This window comes from Anser anser (genome assembly GCF_964211835.1).
Source record: "Anser anser genome assembly, contig: HAP1_SCAFFOLD_60, whole genome shotgun sequence".
NCBI lineage: Eukaryota > Metazoa > Chordata > Aves > Anseriformes > Anatidae > Anser > Anser anser.
The window spans coordinates 789,647-808,381 of NW_028153867.1; the positions used below are offsets into that span (position 1 = coordinate 789,647).

Genomic DNA, 18,735 nt, shown 5'->3' on the forward strand with positions numbered 1-18,735 from the left:
GTACGAGAGGCATTTACATCTAGCATACGTCATTTTGGCAGATGTTGCAGTTTTAAAAAATACTTCATCGTCACTGCTCTGGCCCACAGAAGCTGAAAGAACTCATTCCCTCTCGCAGCATTCTGCAGCTAGCTCTAAGAAACCTGCATTCAGTTTATTTGTTTTTGGAGGACTGTGTCCTGTAAGTACTGCACAGTATTTCTTTTAATCAGTTTGAATGTGTACCTGTTTTTCTATCCACTTCTCATACTGTGTTTCCGTAGGTACGTGGAAGCACGTCTGTTTTTAAGCAAAACCAGCTTGGGTTTTCTCCATTTTACCCCGGAAAGACGGCCTATGCCGGTGGTGCAGCTGTAAGATCAAGGCAGCCAAACACGGAACCTTATCAGGTATGAGAAAAGTAGTGTAGTGGGAAATAGTGATGGAAATAAAAAAAGCAGCACTGCCAAAGGAGCTTTGAGCAGGGAGCTGAATATGTGGTAACAGTTGCTCTTCTGCCCTCTTGGTCTACAAAAATAGACGTCTGAGATTGATTTCTGTTTAAATTCTTTAATGACAGTTTTTACCACAGGTAACACTTGTCAGAAAGAACAAGAATGACAGTTTGGGCTAGTTGTTGGTAGTTGGGGTTTCCTCTGTTGTTAGGTCTTTCAAAAAATTCCATTCAAGTGCCATTGTCTGCCTCTGACTACATTACGTTAAAATAACTTGATGCAAAAAAGCCAATGACAGCATAACTTTGAAAACTTGTGTTTATGGTAGCAAAAGCTACAGTAGTCAAACCTGGCTAATATTTATCTGTGGATCTTCTTTTCCAAGCATGCCTACATTCATGCTATGGATATGTTGTATAAACCTGCAGTCTTTGAAAATATCTAAAATCAACTTTGCTGATCCTTTGTTCTTCTGGTACACAGAGGCATGCAGGACTAAATGCAGTCCCAAGATAAGCAGTAACATGCTTTCTGTTTTGAACGATTCATATAGTTCTTGGAGAGAGTTATTTGCCCCCAAGAGTTCTTGGAAATAGCAAATAAAAACTGCTGACAACTCTGATTAGCTAGAGCTGAATCGAAAAGGAAAGTCAAATCAGGTTTGGTAGGAATGTATTTAAATGAAAGTGACTTTTATCGATAAATCAAAAGGAATTTGAAGAAAATGAAAACGCGGGTTTGCTGGCTCTGTTCTGACAGTCCATTTGTGCAACGGAAAAAGGGCAGTACAAGTACCTCACTTACGGGAAACCTTGAAACCTTGTGGTGCAAAGCTGGGAACCCTCTTTGGTCGGCTATTTTTGTTTTTTACAATATTACTGCATTATGGTAAAAAGAGGAACCAAAATACTAGGCTTTTAAAGGAGAGAGTAGCTTGCTTCTTGCTGCTTGCTGTGAATGACAGCAAGGTACTAGAGAGTCCAGCGAAGGGCCACCAAGAAGATCAAGGGACTGGGAGCACCTCTCCTCTGAGGAGAGGCAGGGACTGCTGGGCCTGTTTAGCATGGAGGAGAGGAGGTTTGGGGGGATCTTATTGGTGTATATAAATACCTGAATGGATGGTGCAAAGAGCATAGAGAGCCATTGTGTTTTCAGCGGTGCCCAGTGCCAGGTCAAGAGGCAACAGGCACAAACTGAAACGTGAGGCTCTGTCTGAGCATCAGGAAATGCTTTTGCACTGTGCGGGTGATGGAGCCCTGGCACAGGTTGCCCGGAGAGGCTGTGGAGTCTCCCTCTTTGGAGGTCTTCAAGAGCTGACTTGACATGGTCCTGGGCAGCCTGCTCGGGGTGGCCCTGCTTGAGCGGGGGGGTAGACCAGGCGATCTCTAGAGGTCACTTCTAACCTTAACCATTCTGTGGTTCTGTGAGTCTCACTTGTGTTTTTACACGCTGCGTGGTCTGCTTCCTGTCTTCACATCGTGTGATAAGCACAGTGTGGTTATTTGAGGGGTTTAACCTGGGAAGAAAAAAAGTCACACCAAAGGAAGTTTTTGACTGATATTTGAAGTTGGGTGGTGCAAATAAACAGTTTACTTTTTCAGTGTAATGTTTAGATCTGTTACAGTTTAAATCAGATCTTTATCTTTTAAGACAAAGATTTGCAGCCAACTTTAATCTTGGGGGAAGGGAGGAAGCAAGAGAGAAGTAAAACTAGTTCCTGGTTATGATTGTATACACTGATTTTAAGATGGTACACTTAGACCATCGTGAAACTCTGAGGTCTGTGTTGTTACTGAAAATGCTTTCTGTACCACAAGCCTTTTCTTGAGTTCTGTTTCCCTGATTACTGCTTCGGAGGCCTTAGCAGTCCTAGCATCATCCGTCTTGACCTTTTACAAGTACGGAGTTCTTTTATTGCTCGTGCAACAAGCACGTGCAAGATGCACTGAGGCCCAAGGTAAACTTCATTAAACTCCGAACGTATTCTCTTCTTTATGGCTTGAACTCCCAGGGACTGCATGTTTCTCTGTCTATGAAAAAATGCTAAAATGCTCTGTCTATGAAAAAATGCTCTGTCTATGAAAAATGCTAATTTTTCAGGCACAAAAGAGAGCGAAAGCTAGAGAAGAAACTGTGCGGTCCCACGCTACCTTGAGTACCTCAGCGTGGTGCATCTTGGAGGCAGTGGAGAAGCTGTCAAGCCCTTTGTTGGTAAATAGCACTTCTTTTAATCTGTTTTTGCTTCATGTGTTTATAAAACTTAGTAAATGTGCCATCAAAGGATAAAGATAAAACTATTCTTCCTTACGTTGTGGCCGGTTTAATTTATTGCGCTGTTTTTTCAACAGGATGCTAAAAGAATGACATCTCTTTTGCCGCTGTGTTGTGTAAGTTGACCATGAACCCCCACATTTTTGTTGCAGGGAACCCTCTCTCTCAGGAGAAAAAAATTGCCCTCTAATATTTATGCTTTGTTTTTTCCCTCAGCCTCCGGACATAGATAAACCGGATATTACTGACTTCCAGTCCAAACGAAGAAAGGTAAGAACCAATAATGTCTTAAGCTGAGGTAGATAACTTTTTCAATGCTTTATCACTATTAGAAAAATTTTCTCAAACCTCAGTGACAACATAGACATCAAATCAAGTTAATATTGGCATGTATCCACAATAGATGATGGGCTGTGAAGATTACTCAGGTTAAGAATTATGTTATCTTTGTAAGTTGAGAGCAACAGCTCTAGAACACACCAAGTCGTTTTATCTTGTCCCCCAACTTGGGGTGAAGCTGCATATTAAAATTCCTCTTGAGGCAAGTTTTCTCTTGAAGAAATGATCACAAATAGAAAAATACTGCTTGAGTGGTCATATAGACTTTGTACAGACTTCCGTGTTCATTCGGGCACAGAAAACTAATTTTTCTGCTTTTTATCACCATTCAAAGTAAAGAGGAGGAAAATTGTTAATTTCCGACGCTATAAATCTTAACGCTCCTAAATTCCTATTTGGAGGTAGCACAGAACTGGTGATAATGCTGTGGTAAAGCATGATTTCCTTTCATTTTATTTAAAAAATGAAAACTAGTCATCTTTTTTTGATGACTTTAGTTAGGGGTATTCTTGGGCTTATTAAATTGCAAAACCCTTAAATGACCACTTGAAGATCAGGTGACTGAAGGAAATAACAAGATGTGCAAACTTTTCATCTTCTGTTCTAATGAGCAAAGGGACAGTGTCTCAAGAAGTTTCTGTGCTAATTCCTTGACTGGATGGATGTATAATTAAGTTTACAATCACTTCAGAGTTTACAAACATCTCAGATTTCCTGGACCATCTTTTCACCATCTGCCAAATTACAAGGGCATGGAGAAGTGAAGTATATCATAAATATTATCCAAATAACTAAAACCAAATCTGGTGTGAATTCTCAGTTATATTATAGCAATACACCTGTGATAAGGCATTAAGAAAGATCTGCCAGATTTGCAACAGAGAGCCTGAAATTGTCAGCCACTAAATGAATGTTGCACGCAGCTGTCAGTGGGTGAAAGGAGATAGATTGTCTATTCATAATACTAGAATTCATAATGGTGGCGGGAGAAGGGTAGCCCGTGATGAGAAGCAATTATTTGCTGAGGAGACGATCGTGTGTTTTCCTGCTAAAGTGAACATGCGGTTGACGGAACACTTGTGCACTCGGGCTAAACTTCTGCAGTGGGTAGCAGTGATGTGGTATTTTTCTTATTTCAAGGAACTGTACCAGGCAGAATAGCTCTTGGTGTATTGAATGCCTAACTGGGGGAATTAATATTTTTCTTTTTTACCTTTAAAACCAGCAATGAACTGTCGTTCACTCGAAGTAGATTTGTGAACTTACATAAAACATGTCTTATTCAAGGTTTCAAACTGAATGTAATATTTTTTAGAAAGATGTATTTTTGTATACTTTAGAGAGAGTGTGAATCCTATTACTAAGAGCTGGGAGATACTGTGAAATTAAAGCTGCGGTGTAAACGATTTCCTGTTGGTATTGATTTGAACAATAGCATGCTTCCTAAGACTGTATTTTCTGATCCTTAAGACCGCAGGCGGAGCCATCGGTAAATCTTGTAGCCTTTAGGGTTTGTTTTCTGTCTGACAGTTCAGTTAAGTCAGTTTTGCAGAACACGCAGTGGTCTGTGTTAAAAATTAACTCTGGTCTGTGAAAATGCTTTGAAAAGGGAAGTCAAACCCACTACTTGAAGTGCATCTAATGCACATGTAAAGCATTGGATCATATTTTAATGAATGAGATTATTGTAAGACTGACAAGTTGTTTTTTTTGAGTGTGTTCTATTGTTTGTGTAACTTTGAAGGGGGAAAATGTAGGGGATGTGAAGCCCAGAAGCCTGTATAATTAGTTGCTTAACACTTCGAATGTTAAATTAATGAATTAAGCTACTAAAAAAAAAAAATCACAGTGTGGGCAGAGGAAAAGATAGGAGCATATTCTAGGAACATGGATTATTTTAATTATGGTAGCATGAATTATTTTGTCTATGAAGCTAACTGCCAAATTTTGAAACGGAATTCAGTCAGACTTTGGCTACTTATATATAGCTTTATGGATTTCGTTACTGGTTTTCTGGTGATTTCCCTCTACAAGTTGAACGGTCTTCAGAATTTTCAAATTGTATTCACTGAGTGCCAAGACCGATGGGGGGAGGTTTATAGTTCTGTAATTTGTTTTCATCAATAAATATTGGAATTAATTTGGGTGGACATAAGGATAAATTGATTGCTGTTTCCCTTTCAAAGCTGGAATCCCAGAATGCATTCCAGCCTCCACCTGTTAAGAGACTTGTGACACCAACAGTAAACCGTCAGCCGATGCGTTATACGCGGTATTCTGAACCATCACCGACTTCAACTACTCAGTCCAGCAAAATTTGCCAGAGAGGAGACACAAAGTTCCAAGTGAGTACATTTTTGAGTCCTTATGTGCCTGTTTTTTTTTTCCAGTCTTGGAATGTTTCTCAAACCAATTGTTATCCTATCTTTGCAAAAAGTACTGATAGTATGTTTGAGGCGAGCTTTAAGGCAGTGGGAACCATTGTGAAATAGATTGAGCTTTTATGGATTTAATTCTGTTTTTGGAACACTCAGTGTCTTGTGGTTGTTTTCACGATGTCATGATGTGCTATTGAGTCATCCTGTTGTCAGTGAAAGAATATTAAAAGACAGAAATGTTTTCCTTTTATATTCTCATGTACACAAAGCTGTCACTGATGAAACATGCTCGTGTTCTGTGTAAACTATTCCAGGTGAGCTATGTGCTCCAAGTGAGAGTTCTGACAATGTGCTGAGTTATCGGTTTTGATTGCTTTGGAGTAGATGGAGTCTGATAAATTTTCCATAAAATTAAATGGGCATCTCTTTCTGCGAAAACATCTGTGTTTCCAGTATCAGTCTGAGTGTACAAATGACCACTTGTTAAGTGTATGGGCTTCTTAGGCTGGAAATCAAAGTGGACAGTAATACTGGTTGCTTATTGCTTTTAACTCTTTCAATCTCTGTATTGTTTAGCCAGCACAATCTCCATTTGGTAAAGTTCTAAAATGAATGTAGCAGCAACTGCTTAGTTTTTAGGGGGGTAGAGTTTTTTTTTTTCTTGTTTGTTGATAAATGATAGAAAACAGAAAAGTATGTCCCTTTTACGGGGTTGGCAAACACAAGTTTTGATGAAAACTCTCCCCCCCACACACACAATTTTTGTCATTTTGTTTAAAATAATTACTTTCTTTGTTAGAGGATTTGACAAATTTGATTTAGTGTTCTATCAGTTTGTCCTCAATGCTGAGTGAAGCAGTGATGCTTACTTTAGCCCCAAAATTTAACTGAACTGTACCCACAATGCTGAATTAGGGAACAACGTTAAGTAGGTGAGGTGTATTCAGGGCTATAAAATTAAAAATAAATAAATAAAATAAAAACCACAAAAAACCACATGAAGTGGTTGTTGGTACTTTGTGTATTCTGTACATATTCAGCTAAGTCTTGAACTAAACTTAACTTGCAGGGGATGAGAGAGAAGACTTTGCCTGCAGAACAGCGAGCAGAACCATCTGAAAGGTATGACATCTATTAATTTAAAACTTACTTGAAGAAAGAAAGAAATCTCCTTTTTCAGTACGGTCTGCACCTGAAAGGTGGTGACAGTTCTCAGTAAAAGGAATGGGAAATCCAATGAAAATTTTGTATTTTGAGGCAGCTGCAAAGTCTGGATTGTGTTTGAAGATCAATATAACTTTGAGAAAATTGTTGTTTTTGTGAAAGGAAGGAAGATGAGCAAGAATAAAAGTACTGATACACCACTTTTTATCCCAAGTTTATCTTCTGAGAAGGATACGAAGATGGGAAACGAGGCACGTTATAATGCTGTATCCACAGGAAGGATCTTTGCTATTGGAGGCCTTATTTTTTCCTTCTACAGGAAATATGGCTCATTTTGTAGTTTAACTAAATCTGTAGCGTTACAAATTTTGCTTTGACAGATATTTCATGGTTTATAACTCAGTTTACTTATAACAAAATAATTTGTCCCTCTTAATGTTCCCTAGGGGAAAAGCTATTAGTTTTAGCTATTTAATTGCTTGCAGTTTGAAAGCTCTGTCCTAATGGGATGATTCTTTCTGAAGCATTCTTTAGAAGGTGAAGTAGGGGAAGTGAGTTACAGTTCAGGAGGATGTTTATTGATGTGTTTTTTTCTTTATTTTTTAAGCAAAAACATGGAGGAAGATTTATGATTTATTATTCTTTTTTTTAATACTCTTTTCATGATGAAGTTAATTGTCTGCTTTGAGTTCACATGAAGACCATGTGTTCTTTAGAATCATTTGAGGCCAAATGCTAACTCATCTCTAAAATAAAAAAAATCCAGCAGAATTAATTGAATTTCTTCTTGAGGAGACTGCTTTGTGTTACACTGCTTTCTTGGTTTAGGTCAAATGAGTTATCCTCCAGATAATATTGATGGCTTTTCCTTCTGGGCAAATGGTGTTTTGGGTAATAATGCTTGAGTTAAGGGACTTTGCACTCGATTTTTAGGGAGTCGCTCTTTTCAAAGAACAGTAGCAGGGAATTTTGTTGACTCTATGCTCATCTGCCAAGCAATTCTTATGTGACCATGGGCATTCTTTGGCTTGCAGAAAGAACTCAACACTTTGTTTTGGCATCTAAAAGTTGGACTTCACAACAACCACCTTTTTAGGGGTGGAAGCGACTGGCTTTAAGGTTCTGGTACAGGTGCAATCAGGTGCTGGGTTTTAATTATGTTTTTTTCAAACTGTTCTAAATTGTCTTTGTTAGAACTCCTTTCTACTTCTCCATTTAGGAAGGAGATACAGAAAACTCACACTGCTTTTGATTTCGTTCACAAAGTTTATTGCAGTGCCCTACCTTTTGTTTGTAGAGTAGGTAGTGGTGGTAGTGTTTTTTGTGATGCTGGTCTCTGTTGGGTGCCATGTTCTGGAGCAGGAGCACCACACTGATCTGCTGGCAAGAGTCCCTTTGGACAGTTGAGTTGGAATACTCAGTAAATCTCTGGCCCACCAATGCTATATATCTATGCGTGTGTGTGTATATATATATATATTTTATATCCTGAGTCCAATTGTAGATTAGACTTGCTTGAAGGCTGACAACTGTCTTTGCCCCCTTGAAGCTCACAAGTGTTAACAGAAAGAGGAATATGGGCTGTTACGGGCAAGCGATAGTTGTCTGAATGAAGATCTATTTTGATGTAAGACTTTTTTCAGAATTCTAATGGATTGACAGTTTGGATTAGAGAAAAGTCTGAGCATATGCCTTAGGGATCTGTCTTCCTCTATGCAGTTACAGTGCTAAGCAGGCTGTTGTCAAGTATTTGACAAGTTTAGACCAGTTCTCCTCCTCAGTATTGTGGGAGTTTGACCTGGTGTCTTCCAGTGCGATCTAATGCACTTTTGTACTGACTGACTGATTGGCTGCAAGATAAGCTTTGAGGTCACAGTTTTTCCAGGCATACTTCATTTTCTTGCCATAGTACTTTTGTTAGAGTTATTCCCTATTCCACTTCTGGTTTGGGTTATTTTTTCCCCATTTGCTCTTGGATTAGGATATCTTTCTGGTTTTGAGCTAGGCTTTTTTAAGTACCAGAAAAACGCCTTTGTATGCCTTACAAAAGGGATCTGTATTCATGTCTGAAAAGACTTCTGGAATGTTGGCATACCCAAACACCTCTGCTGTTCCTGCTGATGGCCACATGAAAGCCAGAGCTGCTTCTGAAGCTTAGGCCATATTACCTTGCCACACAAGTCTGAGGCGTCCCTATTCTATCAGAGCTGTTGGCAGTGTTTCCCATGTGTATGTGTGCATATGTGCACTCCTTCTGTATTTTTGTGAGCTGTTCTTTTATATCCCTGCAAAAGATACACGTGCATCGCAGAATCAGAGAACCAGTCCTATTTAAAGGAAGCACTGGAAAATAACAATCTAAATCAGCTCTTCTATTTCAGGTCTTCTGGCTTAGTCATTGTTCCCGTGTGAACGGTGCACTTATGTATGTCCTTTTCATTGCTGCTGTTAATAAAGTTTTTCCTATTTAGAACATCAAGTATTTACCAGCGTTTAGCAACTTGTGAGACAGCTTTAGTTTTTTTCTGATCAGCAGGTTTCAATTCTAGGACTAATAACAGCTCTAATATCTTGAAAAAAAAATTTGGCTGGTAATTTTTTTTTCTCTTGTTTCCCCCAACTTCTGTACTGTCGTGTGCTAGCAATGTGACCAGCTACAAATTCAGTACTGCTGCGTCCAATGGTCTGTCTTCAGGAGTGAGTAGCGGAGGTGGCAAAATGAGAAGGGAAAGAGGAATACACTATTTATCAAGAGCTGTACAAGAACAGGTAAGTGACTCTTAAATTAATTGCTGTCACTGAGCTTACTGAAGTAACTAGCTAAGTGTGTCAGTTTTATTGCATCATAGTAAATTATAACAATACCGCTTTATTTTTGCATTGTTTTTGTTTTCTTGTGGGTTTCAGAGCAGGCTCCAATTGATTTCCTGTGTTTGAATACCTGAACTTTGCTTATGTAATTTTGAAATTTTTAATTCTCTTACCTTGGAGATTCTTCAAACTATAACATTTCTCGTTAGCAATTGAATGAATGAGTCCTAAGAAGAGAAGTAATGTTTTGGTGAAGGTTTGTATAGTTTTTCTACAGGAATGATACTTGAAACGAGTGCCAAGTATAAAAAGAAAAAAAAAAGCTTAATTTTTGGTTTCATATTTAAGTCGTACAGAAAGATACAGGCCAAGAGTGTGAAAAAGAGTAGTAGAAGACAGCATTCTGCATGTCTGCTAACGATGACTCAGTTTTTGATACTCACCCAACTCATTGTGAGAGAGTTTTTTTCTCATTTTAATAGGAAAAATCTATTCCATAAAACTATGACCATGAATATTCAGATTATTTTTTCTTTTATTGGATGTTATATAAGCTGCCTGTAAGTTAATTTAAGTATTTATGTTAACATTAAGTATTTAATTAATATTAAGTTAATATTAAGTATTTAAGTTAATTTAAGTTTCAAATCATTAAATGGGACTTCTGGATGATGCAATATAAAGAAATCGTAAACACTGTTGTTTATTCCTGTAACGCAAATAAAATAATGGTCCAAATATCAAAAGTTCCATAAACTTTTCAAATCAAAACTGTGAAACAGATGTAAGCTACAGGATGCACTGAATATCAGTAGCACCAACTTACATCCCTGCCTAGTCATTTCTAAGTAGATCATGATAGTACTGTACAAATTTTGGTCAGATTTTCTATGCCATTTAAAACATAACTCATCCAATCTTAGTAATCAAATAAAGTAAGTGGCAGGGATGAAAATTGAAGTTGTTAAGAGGCTCTCTTCTGATTTTTATATTTGCATCCTGATACATGGTATAGACTGTATTTACCAGAACACAATCTTCAGTGCTGTTAGTCTGACTTTCTTTGGTGCTTTTTGTGTTTAGTTTGGTTGTTGAACCTACCTGCTTCTTTAAACATTACCTTTTTCCACGTTCCCTGCTGTAATGACTTTAGAAACTTTGGCAGCTATCCTGCCTAATTTTGCAAGAGGAACACTTTCTCACTTGTCTTGAGAGTGTACTCTTAATTGAAGCCATGCGAGGGTAGTTAGAAAGGATGATGCTTCTCCAGAGCTTTGATGACTAAAGTATAGAAAAGAAAGAAAAAAAATGTGATCTGTGCCTCTCTGTTCTGCACAGGTTTTGAGTTAACTTTCAGTGTTCTTGCTGTACAGTTGTTGAATAGAGTATAATGTGGAAGCAGGCCTGCCATAAATTAAAATGACGTGGTAGACAGAGGTGGGGAGATCGGGATTTCTTCTGGAAACTTGCTTTCTCTTAATTTGTATGGATTTTTGTTCTATTTAATTTTGTTAATAAATTGGGTGCGATGGGGTGAGAAAGTAGTATGTCTTGTATAAGAAAAATTAAAATTTGCAACTTTAGGAAGTGGAGGAACCAGTGCTACCGAACATACCCCTACCCATCAGTGCTGCATCGCTGCCTCAGTTCAATTCTAGTTTCGTTGGTAGTAGCGCTGTCTCAGCGTCACCGAGCGCTGTTTCAACAGCAGCAATGAGCACGGCAACTCCAGCAGCTGCGACGGGCATGGCAAATCCATCAGAGGTGGAGGGCATGACAGATCCATCAGAGGTGGAGGGCATGATAGATCCATCGGAGGTGGAGGACTTGACAGATCTATCAGAGGAGGAGGTGGAGGACATGATATATACAACGGCGACGTCGGGCATAACGTGTTCAACAGTGCCCTCAGGCTTGACATGTCCAATAATGGCGGCGGGCATGCCATACCTGCTGATGACAAAGGACAAGGCAAAGTCAACAGCGGCAACGACAAGCGTGGCAAATTCAACGGAGGCGGCAGGCATGGCAGATGCAGCAGCGACGGCGGCGGGCAAGGTAAATCTTTATGCTATAAATAATGTTTACAATGAGTATACTGCTTTATTGCGAGTTGACTTTTTCTGTGGTGCTCATGAAACTAACAAATATTAGTTTCTACGCAGCTGAATGAATTGGGGTTGTATGCCAGTTTGGGGAAAAAGGCATAAATGTTTTGATTCTGCTTCTCTCAGTCTTAGAGCCTGCCAACTCCCATTTAACGTGATTGTATAACTGCTTCAAATGCTGTGGAAGTCTGGGGGGGAAGGGGGGTGTGGACTTTATGCCAAGTTATTTATAGTGGTTTGGGCAGGGGTAGAGTTAATTTTCTTCGTAGTAGATGATGCTGTGTTGCAGATTTGTGAGCAAAACAGTGTTGGTAAGGCACTGGTGTTTTAGCTGTTGCTGAGCAGTGCTTACACAGTGACAAGTCCTTTTCTGTTTCTCACGCTGCCCTGCCAGCGAGGAGGTCGGGGATGCACAAGAGGCTGGGAGGGCACTCAGCCAGGACAGCGGAGTCCAGAGGACCGAAGGGATATTCCACACCATTTAGCATCGTGCTCAGCAATAAATGCTGGGGGAAAGAAGGGGAAGGAGTGGGGAGTATGTACAGGGTTATGGCATTTGTCTTTCCAGGTAGCCATTACATGCGATGAGTCATTAATGCTACCTCAAATTTAACAACTTTACTTCTTTATTTCCAGTTCTTTTCCCTGTTCCACTTGGAGGGAGTGAGCGAGTGGCTGTGTGGTGCTTAGTTGCCTGCAATGGTTAAACCACAACTTTATTTAAGTTATTAAATTAGAGGTAACGTGGTCATATAAGCCTCACATAGAACGAGCCTAGGGTGCAATAATTGGCATATTATTGCAATAAAATAAACATTAATCTGTTCCAGAGTACTTGAAATATTTTTTGTACGGTTTGAAGTAGACAGCTGCTTTAACATGTTGAGGTGTTTGCTGAAGTTCTTGGAGTATCATTGGGCTGAGTTTGCCGTTCTTCAGCTTCCTGGCTTGCTTTTCCGTGCATTTAGACCTAAGTAGCATCTCCAGCTTTTCCTCTCAGTTTCTGGAATTTGGTTTTGAAGATATTGTCCTATACCCACTTGGAAACTTCCCTGTGTTTTATTATTACTTTTATCTGCAAAATAACTCAAACATCAGGTTTTTCGACGTCACTGCGGGACTTCTGTTGGGTAGTGAATTCAGGTAGTTGTTGCTCTTAAATATAAACCTTTAATTCTTTTGAAAATACAGATACAACCAGCAAGTACTGTTAGCAGTCCTGAGTTCGCGTTTTCATCTCCAGTTGTGAAATCTACTGAGGCAGAAGTGCTACCTACGTCTTCTGTAAGTAAAATAATAAAGGAGCTTGACTTTTTTTCTTAGGCATTTAGTAGGCTGTTGCAGAACACTAAAGCAGAATCTGCCTTGATGGAGAAAAGTATGTAGGCTTCTGGCTTATAATTTGTCATTCAGCATGCGTGCTACAAATGTGAAGAGCAGCTTTCAGATTTGGTTTTGTGTGTGCATTCGATTGAAGTTCCTGTGGCTTGAGAATCTGAAAAACCTCTCTTGTTCATAGCAGATTGGGTTTACATTTAGTGTTCCCGTTGTAAAATCGGCAGAACTTTCTGGACCCAGTGGTACTCCAGTGACGCCCTTTCTTACCCTAGGTAACTGAAACTTTAGCACTTCAGATCTGAAGTGCTGATTTTCCTTTTTTTCTTTATTAAATCTTCAATCTGTCCTGTCTGCGCATGCTAGCAATTCCAGGCAGTGTTGGACTTCTGCAGTATTTTTCCAGTGACAGATCTGCTTTTATAATTTTTTTTTGTTTTGTTGCTTTTTGTTTTGCTTGTAATCATAAAGCATTGCAAAGTAAGTAGAATTTGTGAAGATTCTTATGTGAGAAGCATGAAAGCTGGAAATTCTTGTTTCTAACAAAAGTGAGTATAATCTGCTCTAACTAGGTCACATTGTGAAAGCTGGTTTTGTTTTCTTTTGTTTCAAAAGACACCACCACCTCAACCAACATCAACACACAGAAAGAGGAGGTCAAAGATTTTGCTGGTGGTCCCTTCACCACTGCCCACGTATTAAAGGAAGGAAGCGTCTTAGACGTTCTAAAAAATCCTGGAGAGATAATGAACTCCTTTTAAAAAGATGCTGCAAAAAATACGCTAGCATTTTTTATTAAAAAAAAAACCAACACACGACTTATGGTTAATAGAGTATCTGCTATAAATATGAATGTAGGAGAGCATTACATTAAGCGCTGCGTTTGTTAGGGTGCATCTGCCCCCTTCTATTCTAAGTGGTGTTTGTTGCTGGAAGTAAAACTGCAAGATGAAAAGCAGATGGGTTGCATCTCCTTTACGTGTTAGGATGTAATTGTAAATGAGGTACTAAGAGAATTAGCCAGATAATCGGTGTTTCATTTTAAGTAAATACAATTTGTGGAATTGAAAAGGAAATGTTTGTAAAACTCAACACTCCTGTCCCACCTTCAGCCCAGGTGAAGAAAGAATAGGAAAGAGCTTCAGTTCCAAATACATGGCGAAAGCTGCGAATCTTTGGGCCTTAGCTTACAATGGCTCCTGTGGATTAAAATTTAAACTGCAAACAGAAGTGGAGTGTTTTACGTTAAAAACCCTTTTCTGAATTTTGTTTTTAAGCAATTGCAATTGTTTTCAACAGTTTCATAAAGTGTGTCTGTGGAAAAGATATCTTTTAAGAAAAAGGGCTTTATTGAATTTGATCTTTTCCCAAAAGTCTTCTTCTAACTTACATACTTGTTAAGAAGGCAGCACATTTCTCTGTTGGAAAGAGCTAAGTGAGAGAAAATACATTGTGCATTTTGTTTAAGGAAAGACCTCTGAGTGAAGTGACATTCACTTTCTTTATCGGTTTAAAAGAAGCAGAATCTAAATCCACATTGTTCAAAGACTTCATTTTTGACTAAAAAAAAACCAACAAACAAACCACAAAACAACTATGTTCAAGGTAGATTTACAAGCAACTTGAGCTGCTGTTTAAGATGCATTTCCTTTAGTCTTTCTGTATTAGTAGCTTGTCTTTTCTGTTAAAATTGCCACCTTTTAAATAAGGAGTTGTCCTGTGTCCGATGCATTTTGAAAAAGATTATAGAAAATTAGACAGTTGTTCAATTGTCTTGAGTTTTTATTATTTAATTAATATTCAGCATCTGTGGGAAAATACCGCATGGATTGCTGCTCCGAGTACAAACTTCTGTACAGTTACTGGAGTAGATTTGAGTCATCTGCTACGGAAGGAGGAGCTTTAGAAATTTGATTCGATTGGGCATCGCGTCTTAATCAAATTGTATTATTTCCATTCCACGTTGGACTGTCAGATTTCAGTCAGCTACTGTCTGTTTGTACTTGTATCGACCAGTGAAAATGTTGATTTAAAGCTTGCTTGGAAACAAAGAGTTAAATGAAGCTTTAACGAAATGTTCTGTTGTGACCCAGTGCAGCAGATGAAATTTCATCCGTTTAGATAAGATTTCTGGGGACTTCCTGTTGCGCTCGGTCTGAATGTCTAGTTGTAACCATTGGCACCTGAGTTGAAATTTTTGCCCTCTAGTAAAGTCACTTAGTTACATGTAGTGAGGTGCCGCGCTAACAGGAAGACTTTTTTTTCTTGCTTCCTAGACTTTGGATTGTTGAAAACACGCTCTTCTACGTCTGCACAACCTACAACAAGCACAGTGGTTTATACTAGGCCTGCAATAACAACTTTTTCTGCAGGTAAAGAGACTTCTAAACAAGCATCGTACTGGCAATCTGATACATGTGACCCTTTTCTGCAAAACAAAGACATAAAGGACAAATGTGTAACTTGTCAAGCTACTAAAGCGTCAACAGTTGAGAGTATGAAACAGACAGTAAGTTCAAGTCAATGCGACACCTCAAAGCCAGCAGCGCCCCCAGCAGGGATGCTGGGCTTTGGAGACAAATTCAAAACAGTACCTGGAACGTGGGATTGTGATACATGTCTTGTCCAAAACAAACCGGAAGCTACAAAATGTATAGCATGTGAGACACCAAAACCTGGAACGGGAGTAATGCCTGCTCTGACATGACCAGTGGTCACAGACAGCTCGGTGACAGTGACATCCTCCTCGAGCAGCACTGACACAACAGCCGCTCTGGGCTTTGGAGACAAATTTAAGAAGGCGAAAGGCTCTTGGGACTGTGGAATATGCCTTGTACCAAATAAGACGGAAGATAACAAATGTGTAGCCTGTCAGTCTGAGAAACCAGGTATGGTCCTTTTTTTCCTGTTGTTTCCATCCTAGCCTCTGTGAATCTTGTACAGAATAAAAGTACGTTGCATATATGGAATATTTTAAGCAACACGATTCCCAGGTACGGTTGATGGGTTAGCGGCTGTCTGCAGGATTGGTTTACAGGCACTTCAGAGGTCTCAGCCCAGGTTCCAGCCTGTCGCATAAATTGAACTGATTGTGAAATGTATTAGTACGGAGCTGGATCAATGCAGATACCCCCGGCTTTGCAGCTGGTGAGGGAAGATGGCTGAAGTGGGTGACTTAATTTAAAAACAACATAGTGATTTTTCACTGGCGAAAATGAGAACTCCATAGAAAGAGTTAAAAATGACTGCGTTTTTCTCTTTCAAAAAATAAGTAAAAAAAATTACAGAATGTGTCCAAAATGCCTCTACTCACCGTTTGTATGTAATTGAGGGGAGATGTGAAGCCAGATTTCAAGACAGTGTAGTCTTAACTAGTCTTAAGCTAAAGCAGAGAGATGCCTATGAAGGTCAGTGGTAGGCTTCAAGAAAGCGAGTGACCCGCTGGGTAACTTCTTCAGGGCAGTACTGGGTTGTTTCCCATTGTGTGTGACCGTAATTGATTTTGAGCGTGGTTGTATTGTTTTTAAAATACGATTCTAATTCTAACTTTGACTCTAAATGTCATTTAACATGCCATTACATCGAAAAACACCTGTGCAAATATATCCTGGAAGAAACAAATTAAGATGGACTAGACCGGGCTTTTGTATTCATCCTGTGCGGTAAGACTGAAATTTCATGAGGTAAGATAATGGATTTCAGACAGAGTTGATTCTCTTGGACTTCCAACCTCTGAGCGGTCAGTCGGCATCTTTGTCTGAGGCTCTTGCCATTGCAAGGAGGAATTTTGGAAATGAGGGGTTTACTGTGACCATGGTGCAGTGAATTGCACGGTTACCTTGCACTTGTCAGGAGGAAGAGCGATGCAAGTAATACTAGGATAAAAGTTTTCTGCGTGTGCTGTGGAAGGGAAGAGCCATTCTTGTCTTTCCGGTTTTGAATTTGAAGCGTTATCTTCTGCTTCTCTCTTAAAAGGCACCTTTTTTTTAAAAGGCACCTGTCAGGCCTCTTTATGGAGGTTACACTGTCGTCAACAGCAGCAGAAGCTTGTGTGCTGAACAGAGTTGTGTGTTGTTTGGAAGCTTTGAGTTCCACTCTGGTTTTTTTGTTTGTTTCTTTGTTTCTTTGTGGGTTTTTGGTGGCTTTTATTTTTTTCAGGGGCGGGGGGGGGGGGGAGTTGCGGAGTAATTTTGAACATTTCTGTGGGATTTGACAAATCAAATTTAAAAGTTAATGTTCATTTTATAGTTCATGTTCAAACAGGATGGTTAACTGTCTTGTTTGTCTCACAGAGGGTCCAACACCTGTGACCAGTAGCAGTGCATCTGCATTTTCTGCTCCTTCTGGAGAATTTCTGGATTTAGACAAATTCAAGAAGCCCGAAGGAAGCTGGGATTGGGAGACCTGCTTGGTTCAAAACAAAGCAGAGGCCACGAAGTGTGTAGCCTGTGAAAGTGCAAAGCCAAGCACCAAAGCAGAGCTCAGAGGTAATACTTAATGATTAAAACGAGGATGCATATTCTGTGATTTATTTTTTGGTTTGCTCTGATTTTTTTTATTTTCTTACCTGTTAAGCACACTTATTTTTTCCTTTGAGGTGTGGCAAAATTATTCGTTTTTCCTGTAGGAATATTGCCTAGATAACATCTGTTTCCACACTTTTCCCCAAGAATAAGTTTATCCTTTTTAGAGAAAAGCTTTCATTAATGACGTGCTTGTTCTTTACATGCCCTACACGTTGTTCATTTGGAGTTCAGACTAAAAACATGATCTTTCAAAGAAGTTCGTATACTTTTTAAAGCCAGGTGGTGGGCAGAAAACACAGTTGTGAAAAGTTTTATGTAGAGAGGAAGCATGGGGTTTTCTTGTTTGTTTTACTGTTTGGTGGGTTGTTTGTTAAACAGTTTTGACTGGAAAGATCAGGACTAGAATGTAGTTCAAACCTTCACGTACTGCAGATACACCGTGGATTACGGACTTGACATTCACTTATTTCTGCAGGTTTTGGTGCTGCGGCTGCGTCCACAAAATGCTGCCTTGCCATCATTTACATTCGGTGTTCACTCAGAGTGTTCAGGTGCAGAGTCTGCAGCTGCCTCACAGTTTATTTTGGGAAGGACAGAAGAGAAGCAGTACTTGCAAACCAGTACTTCAGGTAAACAGAGTATCTTTTGTCTTCACTTGTGCGCTTATGTCCATCAAGTAAGACCTCTGAAACCATACTAGAAAAAATCTGCGGGATTTGATATGTTCATGTACTAGAGCTTTAGAAAAAGTTTAATTCCTATATGCAGCATGTCTTCTGTCCTGGTTATTGATACGTACGCAATTAGTAGCAATCCCTTTTTTGATCTCAACACTAGGTTTAGACAAAAAATTGCGACACCTTAAGGAACCTGTCCTGCATCTCATACAAGCACAGAAGTTGTAGTGTCTCAATGCTAGCAGTACAGTTGGTGGTAAAATCTTTAGTAGGGTGAAATAGAGGCCTCACACTTTTCAGAGAAAAAAAGAGATGAGAGAGAGTATCTTATTCCCACGTACTTGCAACTATGCTGCAGAGTGTACTGCTGTTACTCTAGTGCTACAAAGGTCCAAAAATCACTGAACAGTTATTAGCCAGTTTTGTATTCCTTTAATTTGTTGAAAGACTGCAGTAGAGGATTGAAGTTTTTATTGAGGATCACTGTGTGGAAAAATTCTGATTGTTAAATGTCATTTGTATGACTTAAGAACCACGTTTTGGAGTACAGAATTCAGTATTAATTCCAGAAGGGGTAAGGGGAAGGACATTAGCTAGTAATCCCGAACAAAAGCAGTGTATAGAGCTATACTGATTTTAATCGCAGTATTCTTACAGTTGGTCTGTTACTGAATAGATATGTTTTGGGGAGA

General features: G+C 39.2%; 1 protein-coding gene and 1 pseudogene across 2 annotated transcripts in view; one reads left to right on the top strand and one right to left on the bottom strand.

Moving 5' to 3' along the window:
* LOC310891269 (nuclear pore complex protein Nup153-like) overlaps positions 1–18,735 on the bottom strand; it is a 270,187-nt pseudogene that overhangs the window by 168,777 nt on the left and 82,675 nt on the right. The window lies entirely within an intron of this gene.
* Positions 1–18,735, top strand: part of LOC310891245 (nuclear pore complex protein Nup153-like) — a 65,465-nt gene that overhangs the window by 6,297 nt on the left and 40,433 nt on the right. The window contains exons 4-14 of the mRNA XM_083853512.1: positions 42–181; positions 264–389; positions 2,535–2,645; positions 2,783–2,821; positions 2,922–2,975; positions 5,231–5,389; positions 6,492–6,544; positions 9,229–9,355; positions 10,982–11,455; positions 12,697–12,789; positions 13,028–13,115. Of these exons, the coding sequence (XP_083709638.1) occupies positions 42–181; positions 264–389; positions 2,535–2,645; positions 2,783–2,821; positions 2,922–2,975; positions 5,231–5,389; positions 6,492–6,544; positions 9,229–9,355; positions 10,982–11,455; positions 12,697–12,789; positions 13,028–13,115 (1,464 nt within the window). The remainder of the gene's footprint in view (positions 1–41; positions 182–263; positions 390–2,534; positions 2,646–2,782; positions 2,822–2,921; positions 2,976–5,230; positions 5,390–6,491; positions 6,545–9,228; positions 9,356–10,981; positions 11,456–12,696; positions 12,790–13,027; positions 13,116–18,735) is intronic.